Source organism: Pseudonaja textilis, chromosome 2, assembly GCF_049901715.1.
Source record: "Pseudonaja textilis isolate UNSWEBS1 chromosome 2, rPseTex1.2, whole genome shotgun sequence".
NCBI classification, from domain to species: domain Eukaryota; kingdom Metazoa; phylum Chordata; class Lepidosauria; order Squamata; family Elapidae; genus Pseudonaja; species Pseudonaja textilis.
Genome location: NC_141991.1, coordinates 138415685 through 138430275, shown reverse-complemented (window position 1 = coordinate 138430275; position 14591 = coordinate 138415685). Strand labels below are relative to the sequence as shown.

Genomic DNA, 14591 nt, shown 5'->3' with positions numbered 1-14591 from the left:
AACTGGACTTTTCTTTGTTTTTCTTGCAGATGTTGCACTTCTCATCCAATCATCATCCATCAGTGGAAATGTGTTCAAGGAAAAAGCACTTCTGAGACAATTGCGTGGCTTACATTGACATTTTCTGGACTAGATTGACTCTGAAAACTCAAATGACTTATTAATAGTGAGGATACTCTGCATGACTATGTAATAATTATAAGACTGTACATAAGAGTTTTTAATATCGGTACTGTACTGATCACAGTGAAATATGACAGGAGTTTGATCCACTAAAGAGTTTTATATGAACCCTAAGTTCATATCTTGGATGTCCATATATGGCTAGGATCGACCATGGGTGGTTCTGTTGCCAAGATTCCTTGTTGTATGTGCACCAAGCAAGCAAGACTGGAAGGGATGGTTTTTATGTTTATTTTTTGGGTACAGTATTTTCACTCCGTTTTCAGTGCCCAGACTTCTCAAATGTTCCTTGTGTTATGTCCTTACCTCTGGTGTTGCCCTTCATCTGCTGGAAGCTTTCCCAGAGAGCTTGAATCTCCTGAAGTCTGTATTGCAGCTTCTGTAGGCTGAATCGAAACATCAGTTCTTCACGCTGACGTTCGATGACAAGGGGAAGATGTTGATGCTGCGAGAGGGAGAAATAAGACATGAATCTCCCTGCTGTGCTTTTTTAGGCAGAACTCTTTCGGGTAATAAAAGTTGGAAGGATACATCAGGCCAGAGACCTTACAGGCCAGAGACCCTATATACCAGGGTTATTAAATTCGTGGGCCGCGGGCTGGATGAACCATGCCATGGCCATACCCATGCCTGGTTTAGCGAAGGGGGGAAAGTCACAATAAGTCACATGACCAGTGGTGAAATGCTACCGGTTCAGCCAAACTGGTAGTAAAAAAAAGCTCCCATGATCAGCTGAGAGGAGAAAGAAGGGAAAAGCGCAGGATCGGCCCTCCCCACGTTAGGTGCACGCACAAACACCTGAAGTGTGCGATCACCAAACTGGTAGGGAAACTGGTAGAATTCCACCAATGCATATGATGCCGCAGTGACGATGCGAGTTTGATACCCCCGCTATACACAATGAAATGTCCTAAGTCAGCAGTCAAAAGAGACTGGAAGCAGCAGATTTTTAGCATAGCTTGTATCTCTTATGCTGATTTTACAAATACAAATAAAGAGAGAAGTGATATTTGATGGAGCTTGTAACATGGAAGGCATAGGCAACTTTGGGATGCCAAGGTCTAGAATGAGTTTTGCAATCACTGGAAGTTGTGGGGGCTCCTTAGCAACAAATAATAGCTGCCCTGCTTCCATTTTTAACCATTATCTAACAGATGGAATTTAAGAATCCGAGCAATTATTTAGGTGTCAGAAACAGATGTGGCAAATCTCTTACCTGCTGGTGAACTGCTGTTTGCTCTGCTTCCAAGATCCTTTTTATAATATTTGCCAGTTGCAGTGGATCTTTCCGATATCTGCTCTATAATTATTAGGAAGGGGTCATCTGTTAATACTTGTCATCCTTCTTCCCTTCCACTATTCTTCCCCACAATGTTCACCTAGAATTGATGTACCAGCTATTTTTTTTTTTAATTTATTTAGTAAAATTCTACATCACCCATCTCGCCTAAGTGACTCTGGGCAGTTTAGAACAACATAATAAAATCATATGAACACCTAAATAAAAATGTAGATTAAAAAAAAATGCCCTTCTCTAAGATTGTTGAAGGAAGACTGAGCCAAGGTAGTCAGTGAACATCACTAAAAGTAAGTCAGATTCCATTCTTGAAGCTCAAGGAGCCTCCTAGCTATCAAAGAGCATTGTCAGGTAATTTTTGCATGTGGTCCTGACTTCCTTTTGGTGCAATTTCAAGGTTCTGTACAAATAGGAAACTCCTGACTGCAACAGCATGTACCAATGCAGAAGCAGGTATGAATCAAAATATAGTGTGATGCATGGGGATTCTGTGGAGTCATGACAACTGGCATGGCTGCATAAAAAGATGTTAATTCAGAATCATCAATCTCAGAGATATGCCCCTAGGGCAAACCAACAGGAAGCTTGCAATTTACTTTCTTTTTTTTCTGGGTTTGGGGTCTGGTGGGAGGGTATGTGGGAGGGGGGAGGTTTTGTTTGAATGCAAAACTTAAAGCAAAAATCTTATGCACCCAATTACAGACTATTCTGAAGAAAAAAGGAGGGGGAATTTGCCCCTTCCTGGCTTGATACGAAGACAAAGGAATCTTGCCTCAGTAAAGGAAGAGGGGAAAAAAAGGATCAAAGGAAGCAAATTTGATTGCCTTTGAAAGCCAAAGCATGGGATATTTGAAAAGTCTCTTGTGTAAAAGGGGAAGAGGGGAATTCTTACCCCTCCCTGCAATTCAAACTGAGGCACAGAGCTTAGCATTCCACATTCACTCCTGGCTTCAACATTACTTTGCTTTATCACAAATCCAAATTAACTGTCTTTATTCAGGACTTCAAAAAACCACATCTTTTTATTATTCTGTATCCCATACAGATGCAGATAGATAAAATCCACAAAACATCCATAACAAAGTACTTTTATTGGTTCATCAGGTATCCTCATAACTCACATTTGTGATGAAGCTCTTTAATGGCCAATCTTTTGCATATCTGTCTTGTAGGTAAAAAGATGTTTTATCTCCTATCCTTTTTCTCCCATCTTGTAATGATAGAGGTAGAACAGTTACCACGAGTCCATGAGTTCAGCCAAGAATGAGGAAAACTCCCCCAACCCATCGAGGGTCAATTTAGTGACCAATTAGGTTTACAGATGTGGTCACGTGACATGGACTACATTTCCCAGGATACCTTAACTACATTTACCATGATGCATTCCCTTAAGGGAACAGCTCACAATTGCTACCTAACTATCCAATTCCCATACACTGGCTGGAAAGCACACAGATCAAATTCTGAATTGGTCTCTGGTTGATTGAGATCCGTGAGGTTCAATTTTCAAGAAGCAGCCTGCAGTGCTTGGCTGTGATTCCCTGCTGGAACTGCTTGGCTGTGATTCCCTGCTGGAACTGCAGATGAAAATATGCCTATTCTTGCCTTTTTCTGGCAAATTAAGTAATCAGGAAACCCCTCCTAAGGCCTATTTTTTTTTCTGTGATGAAACAACTCAACTCAGTTACGAGACAGTAAAGCATTGACTATCAGCAATCTTTGTAATTATTTCCCTCATCCCAGACAGGAAGACACCCCTTTTCTTTAATCTAGGGAATGCTGCCTGAAATGTTTAGTTTAGTTAAGCTAAAGCCCAGATCGTTTTTCCTACCATTTTAAAAAGGAGACAACAGTAGAAGGAACTCTCGTTTCTTCTGCTGTCTAGAAAAGAAGATGGAAGTTTAAACCACAGGCTTCAGCATTACGATGGATGACACACACACAAGATATGCGCATTGTTGTAGGACCGAAGAGGATCCTTTCGGTGACATACCACCTTCACATTACATCCTTCCATACCTCAATGTTGGCAACAAACTGAAGAATCTGAGCAGCAGAATTGCAGTTCTTGTTGGCAAGATCTCGTATCTTCTCCACCATGGCAGACAGCAGCCTTCCAGCCAGAAGAGTACAGAAAGAATCTGATCTGTTGATAAATTCCCTAGGGAGATAGGACAAAAAAGGTACAAATAATGAAGGGTAGAGATCCAGGCTACTATGCCTGCACCCAAGCCATCTCCCTCTTCAAAGTTCCCCGTGCTATTTCTTCTGCCTTTGTCTATGAAGACTCCTACTCTGCCAGAATAAAGAAGCTGGTCCTTGAAAAAGAAGGCCATTGAAACAATGGAAGGGAGTAAGAAGCGATCTGGAGGAAAGGAGCAGGAATGAGGAACATGAAAAAGAAAGGAAAAGAAGCTGACAGTCAAAGTTGAAGTCCTGAAAATGTTGGGCAGAGCAGTGCCAGCAGAGAGAAGAAATTTAATGATGGTGGCAGGCAGCAGTAGAAAGCAGAAGCATCGGTAACCATCCAGAGCATGGTGGACAGAGCAACAACACCAAAACTAGAGGAGCAAGTGGAAAGGGAACAAGCAACAAGTCCAATTTGGATTACAACAGTCAGAAGGAGGAAGCCTCCAACAAGGAGGCTGAGAAAGAGCCAAACAAACCCCACTGAGGTGAGGCCAGTGTACTAGTAGGGCATGTGAGAGGTAATAAAAGACACTTGGAGCTTTGATTTGAGTGAAAACTTAGTTTGCAACATTTTGATAACAGAAAGACCCTGTTCACAAGAATACATATTCTCCTAGCTAAGTTTGTGACTCTTCCCAACCTAATCTATCACGTAAATCATTACCAAGAAAAGGGTAACACTCTTAAACCTCACTTAGCATTGTCAACTTTCTTGGAAAGATCTGAGAAAAATGAAGACATATTACCCATCTTATTATATATTCTCTTCATATTACTCATGGATTTCTAAGAGATTGACTAAGATGATTTCTGAGTCAAAGCCTGAAATGTAAGGATGATCTAGAAATGATAACTATAGCACAATTCTGTCGAATGAGGAATTATTCCAAATTTATGATCTGTCAATAAAATAATCAGATGGAAATAGAACAAGCTATACCCACCTGTACATTAGTAACGTGGGATTAAAAACCACACCTTGCCAGAGGTGATTAAATTTACCATTCATTACCTTTTTAGCAGACTTACCATGGCTCAGTTTCCAGCCATTCCCCTAGGATACAACGTAGAGTATGTGGAAATTCTTCATACAAGCCATTGAACCTCTCCGGAGGCATGGTGGAGACATAGCTCCACAGGGATGTGTTGGGATTGGTCATCTAAAATGGTAAAAACTAATGTTCATTATTGCAATCTGTCACACAGAAGATGTTACAACATACAGTGTTGACTAATGTTTCATTTCCTGCTTGAGGGGACTTTTCCACTAATTTGGGTCCAAAACTAGCCCCAATGCAAAAATCAAATAGTTTTTCATACCTTTCTAGATGTATTAGACTATAATTCCTAAAATTTAAAACAGGTTCTATGAATCAGTAGAGTAGCAGGTTCAAAGCAGTTTATTTGTGATTGTTCACATCAAGTCCCCATCTGATGCCATCCAATTGTGTTGGAATTCACCAACTTAATTCCCTGCCCTCATATCTCATGAAATGTCTCATACCAGTGCTAATTTCATCATGGATATATCTTGTTTTATAGTGTGTTCAAACCTTTTCAGAAACCTTAAGAATCACAAGTTAACAGATTTCATTCAGGAGAGAAAGAAAACAATAGAACAATCTACCTTAGTTAAGTTTGATACTGAGCAGTTAGGGTGCAGTCAATAGGCTACAATCTGGCTGAAGCTTCCTAACTTCTTCATCCCTAACAGAATGAAGTAAATATTTACAGTAAAAGCAGAAGTGAAGCCCTGTTATAAGATCTGTATTTTTTTTCAGGCCTTTGGCAAGGGTGAATGAAGGCTTTCTTAGATTGCCAGAATTTCTATCTTTTTTGTCACAGTCTGGTTTGCCTCACCTTTGTCATCTCTTATTCTTTTAGTTTTGCTTCTTATTGTATGTTTAAAAATGAATTTACATATGAGCTGCACAGAATCATTGAGAGTCAGGTGACAAATTTAACAAGTAAATAAATAACAGATTATTGCCTCTGACAATTAAAAATAACCGTCCCACTTTATACCCTCATGGGTTTAATTTGGAGCTTTTATCTTCCCACAGTTTTCATGGCTCTAATTGATGTTTCCCACAGTCAGTTCTAAATTGCAGTTGTCAGTTTACATTCTAAACATCTCTATCCCAGAAAATTCCAGCTCCTACCATATCTCCAAAAGATATGAACTCATTTTCTGCAAAAAATCTTTCAAAGTATGCAAATCAGGCTCCAATCCCTTCTCCATTTATTTTTTATCTTTATTTATAAAAGTAATAAAGGCAGGATTGAAAAAAAAAATCCCTACTGCCCCTTTGTCAACATTTGTCTCTACAAACATAAATTCCTCCTCCTGTTCTCTTCTATCCCTCTCCCTCCCTCCCTCCCTCCACCCTCTCTCTCTCTTTCACATACACACACACACACTCACACATTAATAGGAAAAACATAACAAAGAAAAAGGGGGAAATAGAATATATACATAGAATTAACCTCTCCCCCCAAGAATCTGGCTTTTTTTGGAGTAGCTCCCACCTATGCTGCCCCTGGAGGCATCCTTAGTTCCAACCTTCCTTGTATTCTGAATGACTCTGAAAATTGTTTTTTCCTCAGTAAACACTCTGATGTTGATGGGACCACTGAGTTTAAATGAGAGGAAAACACTGCTAGGCTTTTATGAGATTGGGCGCAAATCATTTTTGTTTTCTTATTGTGCATGGACCAGAGCAGGGGTGGGATTCTACCAGTTCGCACCCATTTTCTAGAACCGGTTGTTAACATTCTAAGCAGTTTAGAGAACAGGTTGTTAGGAGAAATTACGGGCCTAATCCTGTAAGGAAGGCAGGAAGGAAACATTCTGGTGTTGCTTACAGAAACTGCCTCTCCATTAACCCTTGTTACATTCTTTGCAGGACTAGACTTCCTGTCTCTGGAACTTCTCTGAAGTTTTTTCCCCCTCCTTTGCTGGTACTTTGCTTGTGTGGAGTGACCATTCAAAGTTACAATGGCACTGAAAAAAGTGACATGACCATTTTTCACACTTATGGCTGTTGCAGCATCCCCACAGTCCTGAAAGGCCAGGCGAGGAGATGTGTGCCTTGATGTGAGTGATATTGAGTTGGCCACATCCAGCAATAACATGACCACCAAGCCATGTCCACCCAGACACATGACCACCAAGCCACACCCACCACCTAAGCCATGCCCACAGAACTGGTTGTTAAAAATTTTGAATCCCACCCCTGGGCCAGAGTATGTTTGAATCATTGAACATCTCCTGTCTTATTAGATTTATTGTTAGGGTTTATCTACCATGCCAGAGGTGGTATTCAGCAGGTTCTGATCAGTTCTGGAGAACTGGTAGCTGGAATTTTGAGTAGTTCAGAGAACTGGCAAATATCACCTCTGACTGGAGATTTTACAGTATCCTTCCCCTGCTACGCCCACCAAGCCATGCCTACAGAACTGGTAGTGCAAAAAATGGAATCCCACCATTGTACCACGCAACTAGTTTTCAAACCAAGCAGTTGAGTTCAACATAAATGCCAAGAAAATTAGACTATGGCTTAGCACGTGGAACTGAATAACTGAATGTCAAGTGTTAGGATATGTGCAGAGTAACCCTTGTATAAAAAGGATATGCACACGGAAAACATTTTATGAGAACAGCTATGAAGAAATATATAGCCACACAGAATTAAACAAGTTGTATTAATGTTTACTTGAAGAAATAGCACAGTCCAATAAACAGTCCATGTCATACACATTTTTAACAGTGCAGAAATATCCAGTTAGAAAGTCTTCTTACATCTAGTTATAAAGTCTTCTTACCGGTTCCATGTCTTTTACAGCAGACAAATATCAAACCATAATACAACAAATAACCTTCGATATCAACAGAATATCAAAATAAACAGGGTTAGTCAGTATCGGTCCATAGTCAGTCAGTATCTGTATCAAGAGAGATCATCAGTGAAAAAGAGAAAGAGAATTAAACCATGATCTATAGCTTCCTCTTATGGCAACTTGTAGCATAATTAACCAACCAGAACACAGCATAATACATTACAGTATTTTTCCTTAAAGCTACAAACATATATATTTGTAGTTTATATATTGTCAGTGCAACTACGTTATTTACATATACATAACATCAAGTGCTGAACTGGAGCCAATTCATTTTTTTATCTCTGGGGCATTTCAGAGAAGGAAATACTCTTTCTCCACTCATCTTGAGTTGGCAGAAAGCTACACTGCTGATTTCTATCCTGTCTCTCACCGTTCCCATTTGCTGGCAACCATCCTGTAAGGCAGAGAGAGGTTCTAAAATGATGGGTTTGGATGCAACAGCTGGAGGAAGATCATAATAAATAAATTTAAAAGCCTGATCAGGGTTGCACAGGCTTCGTTTTTCCATTTTGCCTACCTGACCCTGCAAGAAATTACAGTCCCGTAATATTTGAGACCCCTGTTGATAGTCAGACTATACTTTAATCATTCAAAATAAATTGTAGTTTTATTTCACACAGAGCCCTATCCCCAGTGAAATCCTTAGTTTTATCCTTTTAGGAAGTTCAGTCCTGCAAAGTTTGAGGACTGAACTCAAAGGCAGTAGGTGGCAAAAATTTTGAGGCTGTCCTTGGATGATGTTAAAAGAAGGGAGAAGTACTACTATGCTCCTAATATATTAGACTGTTATTTTCTCCTGGGTTAGGAATAGAACAGAACAGAACAGAACAGAAAATTCTTTATTAGCCAAGTGTGATTGGAGGACCCAAAAGGAATTTGCCTCCGGTGCAAAAACTCTCAGTGTGCATACAAGCAACAAAGTGATAAACCATACATCATAAGATACAACCAACAAAATGATAGTCATAAAATACCAATAGATGTAGGTAATAGGAAAGGTGAGAAGGATGATAGTAATACAATTCTACTACACAATTAGGTATCCTTAGGCATAAGACAGTGCTGTGAGAAGTATACTAAGAATTGGGCTATTTTGTAAGGGTGATGCATTTATCTGATTGCTGACTCTTTGTACTACCATATATGTATTTTATCACTGTGTTTTATCTATTTTATTCCGGAATCAAATCATGTATTTTAGTTATTTATTTTTATTGATCTGGTTGTAAGACTAATCAACTAATCAACTATTACCATTACTATATAATGCCATTATAGGTGAAAATGGCTAAATGAAGGTTTCATTCCCAAAGTCAAAGGAAAGGGTTTATCCAGCCAGTGGGGAAATGCACAGAAGGAAAAGCTTTGTGTATCTAATTGCTTGTAGGAAACCAGAGACATCAGGCAGAAGTACTCAGGGAACTCGGAGTTATTCAATACTCTCAGTTGTATGTTGCATCCTCTTGTTTTTGTCTTAATCTCTCCTGGTTCAGCTCATCTCCACAGTGCATCTCATGATCCATTAAATCCCAATGTGTTTTGAGTCTCCTATAAAATGGAGTGACTTTTTCAATACGTTAAGTATCATATGTATGTGCAGCATATACGTAGTCCTTGACTTACAACAGTTCATTGAGTGAGCGTTCAAAGTTATAACAGCTCTGAAAAAAGTGACTTACAACTGCTTTTCACCCTTATGAGTGTTGCAGCATCCCCATGGTCACATGATCAAAACTCGGACACTTGGGAAAGGACTCATATTTATGACAGTTGCTGTATCCTGGGGTCATGTGATTCCCTCTTGTGACCTTCTGACAAGCAAAGTCAATCGGGAAATCAGATTCGCTTAACAACCATTATACTAACTTAACAACTGCAGTGATTCACTTAACAACTGTGGCAAGAAAGGTCATAAAATGGGGCAAAATTCAATTAATGAATGTCTCACTTAGAAATTTTGCACTGAACTGTGGTTGTAAGTCAAGGACTACCTGCCTTCAAAAAATTTTTTACACCTGGCATGGAAAAAGTGTTAGTGGCATTACTGGTTTCCAATGATGTCAGCAACCAGCAAGCTGATTCCAATCCTAAAAAATAGCTCCAAAAAAGGTTGCAAATGTCCTTAAAATAAAACTTCTCTATTTTGTTTCCATTGTGCATCTGTCTCTGAGTTCAGTTCAAACTAAAAAGCATTCAATCTGAGACTGCAGCTCTAAAAATCCATGAAAGAGCTCTTCAAAATTCCTCTTCAACTACTCATAGAAAAAACGCAATTCTTTCTCTATTTTTGCCTTTTTTAGCTTAGGGAACATGACATAATTGTACAAATAGAAGTGATGTCACCAAGTTGTAATGCGAATGTTTAACACATCCGTAGTGACAAAATGAGATACTGATTCTTATTCCAATGTCTCCTCTGATCCCATTGCCCAACCTTGCATTGTACCTCCTGAGGAAAAGGGCCTTCACGTTGTCCCATAGCGAAGTCTGAAAACCGCTGATAGGTCCCACTAGCCATGCAGGGTTTGGAGAATGGAGATATTTAGTTAAATTCCTAGCAAGTAAATGTGACTGATGACAAATAGCCTTCAATTGTTTGCATATGAAGCAGGGAAACTCCAAAAATGATTAAAATTCAGGCTAATGAAATTCTTATTATGGAACTACCCTAAGGTTTGTTAGATTACAAATCCTGCAGTATTCCCCTATCTCTTCTCTCATATTGCTTATTTCAACAAAAGTGAAAATTGGTTAGGGAGGGGGAAAAACAGAGCAGCTGCCTAATGCCCTTTGACTAGTGCAAAGCCAACTGCCTTGAATCTGGACAGAGGAAAGACAAACAAGGTCAGTGTTTGCACCGAGGCGCCAATAAAATATTGCTCACTCAGTTTCAAATTCTGGGCTATAAAAAAATTCAGAGATTTCGCATGTGCTTTTGATTGCACCAGGGAAATAAGGAAGCAAGCAAGACTTGTTTGTCTCTTGCTTGTTTCCCTTTTGCCTTGGTCATCACACAACCAGAAAAGGATTGGGAAGACAAGCCACAAAAGCAGCACCACAGCAGCCTTCCTGAGCTTCCTCAGCTCTCCGTTCTCATCTGAGCAACTTATTAAGCAAATAAACCATCAGGCTGTTACTGCCTCTTTTCTGCCTTGTTTACACTGACCTTGTTATGTTGTGGGAAAGACGACTCGAGACCAGTTAATCTTTAGTTGCTTTTAATTTTCTCTCTGGAACTGAACAACAACATAGCCACGGCAGCCTCTTTTATAGCGGCTGCTCTCGGCTCTCGGCCAATGACGGCTATTCAAGTTTCCCGCCGGCCGGCCAGACCAATCAGAATGGAACATTCTATTCAAATATACAACATCCCTCCCTATGTGGTCCAGTCTAACCAATCAGGCCATATCTATGTTACATAGTCACGTAAATAGGTGGGGCTCTTATAGTTTCCACTGGACCTGCACAATTCAGTTGTGATGTTGTCTTCGGAGTGTTCGGACAGGTTCACTGTTCCTCCTGTCCTCTTCCATGGAACCTCCTGGAAGGTGGAGTCAGCCATACCGCTCCCGCCTGGCCTTTCCAGGCTGGTTGAGTTGGCTTGGCTACTCCTGGCTTCGTGATGGTTTTCTGGCGCCTGCTCTGGTCTTCCAAAGTTTTCTTCTTCTCCAGGTATGTGATTTCGATTTCTGCTCGGGGCTAATGGTGGTATTGGTTGTTGTGCTGTTGTTAGGGTTTGTTTTGTTATTTCTCGTGCTTGTGGAGGGTCTCCCCCACCCCTCTCGTTCATGTTTGAGGGGTCTCCCCCCTCTCTGGTTTGGTTATTATTTTGGTTTAATGTTTGACTTGGTTCCTGTGTTTGTGTGGGCTCTTCTCCTTCTTCCCTTTGATTGTTAGTGTTTCTCAATAGGGCCCTTGATCTGAGTTGGTCTATGTGTCTCCTCCAGCTCTTTTCATCCTCTGTCTCTACCCTGTATGACCGGGGTCCTGTTACTTGGATTATTTTAGCTGGTATCCATAATGGCTCCCCCATTAGGTTTTTTGCATAGACCAGGTCCCCTGTTTTAAATGTAAGGCACTTACTGGAGGAGTCTGTTGGCTTTTCTGTGCTATATGTGGGGTGTAGTCTATCTAGACTAGATCTTCGTTTTCTTCCCATTAATAGTTCTGCTGGGCTTTTATTAGTTGTGGTGTTTGGCGTAATGTGCTATATCGTTAGTAATTTATATATTTTTTCCTGGATATCTCCAGTTTCTAGCTTGTGTAGTGTTTCCTTAGTATAACGGACTATTCATTCCACCCGTCCATTTGTAGCCGTCTGACCCCAGCGCTGTTAAAGTGTGCCTTATGCCTTGTTCAGCCAGGAACCTCTCAAATGTTAGCGCAGTGAATTGCGGTCCGTTGTCAGATACAACTAAATCCGGCAATCCATCCATTGCAAAAAACTTCCTTAGTTGTCTGATAACAGCTTCTGTTGTGGTTGAGTGCATAATGCTTACCTCTAGCCAATTTGAGTAAGCATCTACCACTATTAAGAATGTGTGTCCTTTAGTTGGTCCAGCAAAATCAATGTGTATTCTAGACCATGGCCCCCTAGGTGTTTCCCAGTCGAGTGCAGGTGCAGAAGGGGGTGCAGGTCTAGATTCTTGGCATCGTTTGCATGTTGCTACCCATTTCCCAATATCCGTATCCATCCCTGGCCACCATACATAACTCCTAGCCAGAGACTTCATTTGGACAATACCCGGGTGACCTTCATGCAATAATTCTAGTATTTGTTTCCTCAATATGTCCAGTATGATCACTCTATCCCCCCATAGTACACATCCTTTTAAGATAGATAGTTTAAGATAGTTTGTCTATTCCGAAATGGTTTAACAATCTCGTCACTTTCGGTCTCCGGCCATCCTTTACCTACCCAATTTAAAATCTGCGCCAGATTCTGTCTCTCGCGGTTTCCTTCACAATGTCTGTTGCTGTTATGGGTAGGTTTGCCAGCGTCTCGATGTGCAGGGTTGATGTGGTTAGTGCTGGATCATCATCTAACTCAGGTAGGGGAGAATGGCTCAGGGCGTCAGCGTGTGTTATGTTCTTTCCTGGCCGTAGTTGTATGCAGCGAGGAATTCGGACCACCTCATCATCCACGGTGACAATATGTTGGGTGTAGGTTTGTTTCCTGTGAGTATTCCTAAAAGAGGTTTATGGTCTGTAACCAGTGAAAATTTCCTGCCATAGATGTACTCGTGGAACCTTTTATTTCCTGTTATTGCAGCCAATGCTTCTCTATCCAATTGGCTGTAGTTCCGCTCCGCTTTTGATAGAGTTTTTGAATAGAATGTGATTGGTGCTTCTCTTCCATTGGGTAATATGTGGCTGAGTATAGCCCCGACGCTGAACGGTGATGCATCGCAGGTTAACATTAGTGGCAGGGTTTCGCTGTATTGGATTAGTACACAGTCTGATGTAATTAAGTCTTTGATTTCCTGGAATGCGGTTTCTTCTCGTTGCCCCCAGGTCCAGGTAGCTTTCTTATCCAGCAACCTGTGTATCAGTTCTGCTATTGTTACCTTTTGCAGCAAAAATACATTGTAAAAATTAATAAGTCCCAAGAAGGCTTGTAAATCTGTTTTATTTCCGGGTCTGGGAGCTCCCTTGATTGCTCTGATTTTGTTTTCAGTGGGGTGGATCCCTTCTTTGTCTATAAGGTATCCCAGGAATTCAACCTTATCGGTGGCTAATTGGCATTTCTCTCTTTTAACTTTAAGTCCCGCCCCTTTAAATTTTTGTAAGACCTCCCTCAGGCGGTCTTCCAGTTGTTCTTTGTCCTTGGCTGATACCAGCACGTCATCAAAATATGGCACTACCCCTTTAATTCCTTGCAGTAGGCGCTCCATTGGACTCTGAAATACCCCTGGGGCCACGCTAACTCTGAATTGTAGTCTTTTGCATTTGAATGCCCCCCTATGAGTCCCTATTGTTTGTGCTTCTACGGTTTCTGAGTCAACTGGCAACTGTTGATAAGCTTGCGCAAGGTCCAATTTTGCGAAAATTCTACCTCCCCCCCAAAGAGTGTAACAGGTGCTGTACCACTGGAACTGGGTATGTACTTTGTTGTAGCGCATGGTTGAGGGTGGCCTTGTAGTCTCCGCAGATGCGTATGGACCCATCTGGTTTGATAGGAGTCACAATTGGGGTTTCCCACCTTGCGTGGTCTATTGGTTCTAATACCCCCTGTGCGATAAGTTTATCTAATTGTTCATCAATTTTTGGTTTTAACATGAAAGGAACTCGCCTCGCCTTTAACCTTACTGGGGCTATCTTAGGATTCAAATTAAATGAGATAGGGGACCCTCGGTACTTGCCCAGTTCTCCATTGAAGACATCCTGGAATTCTCTCATCAGGTTCTCTTCCCAGTCTGTCTCAGTGATGTTGTTTATTCCGGTCACTCTGATTTCTAGTGGTTCGAACCATTCAAGTCCCAGTAGGCTGGGGCGATCCCGGTCGACTATGGTCAGTAGAAGGACTTTCATGTATTTTTTAAATTTGATTTGGAAATGTCCGGTTCCGACTACGGGAATTCTATTTCCCTGGAAGTCTTTAAGCGTGAGTTTTTGTTTTTCTAGTTCCTTTCTTTTCATATCAGGTATCAGGCTTTTAAGAGTGTTCCATGACACCATTGATAGATACGAGCCAGAATCCACTTCCATCTCACATGGTTGGCCTTCTATGGTGACTTGCACCAGTACCTTCTTCGCATTGACTGCGCTCGAGTGTCCAATAGTTATTGTCTGGTGTGTTTCTTCTGTTTTATTGGCTTCCTTCCACCACTTGTTTCTGCTTTCTTGGCTCCAACGGTTCCTTGTCTGCCTTTCTCTCTCTCTGGGGGGCGTATTTCCTCTTCATCTAGGACTATAGTTATTTCTGTTTCGGCATGCCCTAGCTATGTGTCCTCGCTGTTCACAATGCCTGCAAATAGCATTGAAGAAACGGCATTCGGAACGTGGGTGGTCCCCTCCG

The 14591-nt window shown here is 41.0% G+C and overlaps 1 protein-coding gene across 4 annotated transcripts in view; it reads right to left on the bottom strand.

The window, feature by feature from the left end:
• The window catches only part of STAT6 (signal transducer and activator of transcription 6), an 82774-nt gene that overhangs the window by 45411 nt on the left and 22772 nt on the right, over positions 1–14591 (bottom strand). For 3 of the 4 annotated variants that reach the window (XM_026713694.2, XM_087925460.1, XM_087925461.1), the window contains 4 exons: positions 4700–4830; positions 3500–3641; positions 1400–1483; positions 490–628 (listed from right to left, as the gene is read on the bottom strand). In XM_026713694.2, the coding sequence (XP_026569479.1) occupies positions 490–628; positions 1400–1483; positions 3500–3641; positions 4700–4830 (496 nt within the window). Of the gene's footprint in view, positions 1–489; positions 629–1399; positions 1484–3499; positions 3642–4699; positions 4831–7495; positions 7611–14591 lie in introns of those variants that run through there. The other variant, XM_087925462.1, reaches the window with a different exon arrangement.